This window comes from Petaurus breviceps, unplaced genomic scaffold (assembly GCF_028583685.1).
Source record: "Petaurus breviceps papuanus isolate PSGF00001 unplaced genomic scaffold, PetGlider_PUasm1.0 261568, whole genome shotgun sequence".
Lineage (NCBI taxonomy): Eukaryota > Metazoa > Chordata > Mammalia > Diprotodontia > Petauridae > Petaurus > Petaurus breviceps.
In genome coordinates this window covers 15568-18182 of record NW_027185979.1, presented here as the reverse complement: position 1 = coordinate 18182, position 2615 = coordinate 15568, and the positions used below count along the sequence as shown (strand labels likewise).

The 2615-nt window shown below is 46.1% G+C and overlaps 1 protein-coding gene across 1 annotated transcript; it reads left to right on the top strand.

Annotated features, from left to right (window-relative positions):
- Positions 1 to 33: 33 nt before the first annotated feature.
- On the top strand, positions 34 to 1979 carry LOC138167663 (lithostathine-2-like; the record flags this gene model as incomplete). Its single annotated transcript, XM_069096595.1, has 3 exons — positions 34 to 171; positions 422 to 559; positions 1868 to 1979. Coding segments are annotated over 3 exons (388 nt in total), but the record flags the coding sequence as incomplete, so codon positions are not given.
- Between the last annotated feature and the right edge of the window lie 636 nt (positions 1980 to 2615).

Sequence of the window (2615 nt, the reverse complement as noted above, 5' to 3'; positions counted from 1 at the left end):
AGGTCCCCTGCTATCTGGTCCCTTCCCATCCTTCTTTCAGGTGAGGCTGCCCCTGCTGCTGCTCCTGCTGCTGCCGCCTCTTTTCGTCGGTCCTGTCCTGAAGGGTCTAAAATATTTGGCTCCTACTGCTATGGCTTGTTCAGTATGGCACAGACCTGGGATGCTGCAGAGGTTGGTTTGGGGGAGGAATCTCCAAGTAGGGATGGGGATGTTGGGGGGGGGGGTTTATCACAATGGCCCCTGAGGCTTAGTCATGGACAATCAGCCCTTCCTTTGTCTCCAGGAGGGTTCTAGATTCTTATTTCTCTGTTTTCTTGGATCCAAGTCCTTCATTCTCCCCATTTCCCTGAAGGTGTGATCTCTGTGTTATCTCCTATTCTCTACCCTTATGAGGAAAGCCCTCTTCCTTCTTCCTCTACAGGTGGACTGCCAGAGTCAGACCTCAGGCCATCTGGTTTCCCTGATGAATGAGGCTGAAGCTTCCTTTGTGGCCTCCCTGGTGGCTGAGAGTGGGGGCAGCAGGACCCCCATCTGGATTGGCCTCTATGACCCAAACAAGGTTTGTCCCACAGATTTCTCTAGTCCCTCTACCTGCCCAGGTCATTAGAGGAGGGTTTGGAGTGGGGTGCTACTCAGATCATGTCATCCCCTTCATCCTTTGAGCTCTATGAAGAGGGAACTGGGAGAAGGTGAGGGGGGCTGCTGAAAAGGAAGACCCATTTCTAGAGGTATCTAATTTTCATGACTCCATCTAGGCATCTCTAATCAAAATCAGTCTGTCTATTGAAGCTCAGCTTCTTTCGCATGTGTACCCCATCCCTCATTCAAACTCCTCGTCCTCCTCCTCATGTCTGTTCATGTAATTGAAGGCCACAGTTTCCAACTTGGTAGAAATAAGACGTAAAATCACCCAACCTTTCCTTTAGAGAATCAACTAAATGGCACAACATAGAGAAATGTTCACAGTTGGTAAAAGAAGAACTGGGTGTAAACCCCTTGGAAACATATTAACACTTCGTTATCTGTAATATATTCTAAGCTATAGGGAAGGGAATGGAGCAAAGTAATGTAATACTTCTGCTGATGTAAGAGAAAGAGGGTTTCATTTGCCTCCCACCCCCAGCCCAGTTACTGTAGTCACAGGATATGATCCCAGATGATGAGGTGTTAATGTGTCTTCTAGGGATTAGTGTCCTCTTTCTCAGTGTGTCTGAGAGGCACATGCCTGTAACACTAGACAGAGCCTCGTCTAAGACACCATTGGCTGACCAGGATTGTCTGAGCTGTGGATGACCAGAGCAGGGATGGATCAGTGTGGGAGAAATTAGGGAAGGCTTCCTGGGGAGATGGGCTTCTTATTAGATCCTGCAGAGGAGGAAATCACAGACTTCAGAATCTGAAGGCTCTTCTGAGGCCACCTAATCCAGCCTTTGTACCAAATAAAATACCAACTATACTAAACTCAAGGACAAACAGCCTTTTCTAGAAGACTGCCAAGGAGAAGAAACACATCATCTCCATCATTCTGATTGTGGAAATTTCTAATTGTCTGGAAGTCTTTTTTACATCCAGCCTAAATTCTCTTTGGATTGTACCCCCACTGCTTCAAACACTAAGGAAGGCTAATGTCACTTCCATATTACGGTGTGTCACGTACTAGTATCTAGTATTTTGAGGACCAGATGATGAGATTATGACAAACAGGGAGATGGTATCTGGAAACATTTAATGGAAAAACTACTGTAGGGAATTTTGAGGAGAGTGAGAAAAAGGTATATGTGTTTGTGTGTGTGGCTCTGTGTGTGTGTGTACATATGTGTGTGTGTGTTTGGAGAGGTTCTCACCAGTTACTACCTTCCCCCTACAGAACCGACGTTGGAAATGGACCAGCAATGCCCTTTTCACCTACCAAGCCTGGGGTTCTAGTGCCCCTAGCAATAGCAATCCTGGATACTGTGCCACCTTGACACCAGAAACAGGTTAGACAAAAGAGAGAGAATCATGAACAACAAAATTAATTCCTTGTATCACAATTGCATCCCCTTAGCTCCAACCCTCTGTATTTGCTAACTAACAGGTTGGGGGGTGGAGAATCCACTTCACCCATATTAAGGGGAGATATCTTTGTTTCTTTCCCCTTTCCCCCTTGCCTCTGTGACCACAAACCTATAATTGATTGTAGGCTTATTAGTGCTTTGGGGATTAGGGAATGCTTTGAATTCCAGGGCTGGGGGTTGGGGTTACCAGATTGTGGGGCCAGAAGCCCCAGTATACCTGCTTCCCAGCCTGATGAATCACATCTCTTCCTAGGATTCAAAAACTGGAAAGATATACCATGTACAAACAAAAACTTCTACATCTGCAAGTTCAAACCCTAGAGATTATAAACCAGAGAAAGGAATTGGAATTCTGCTTCCTTGGGATCAGACCTTGACCTATGAGGGGCCTAGTTACAGTCTGTGTCCTCTCAGAAACCTCTCCCCTTTACCCTTCTCCTTACCTACAGGCTAGTGTCTCTCATCCCTTTGTAACTGCCCTTCAATTCCCTCCTTTGCCTTTAGTTAATATCTCCTTCCTCTACTTACATCTCCTTGTGGGCTGCCTGGTGCAAAACA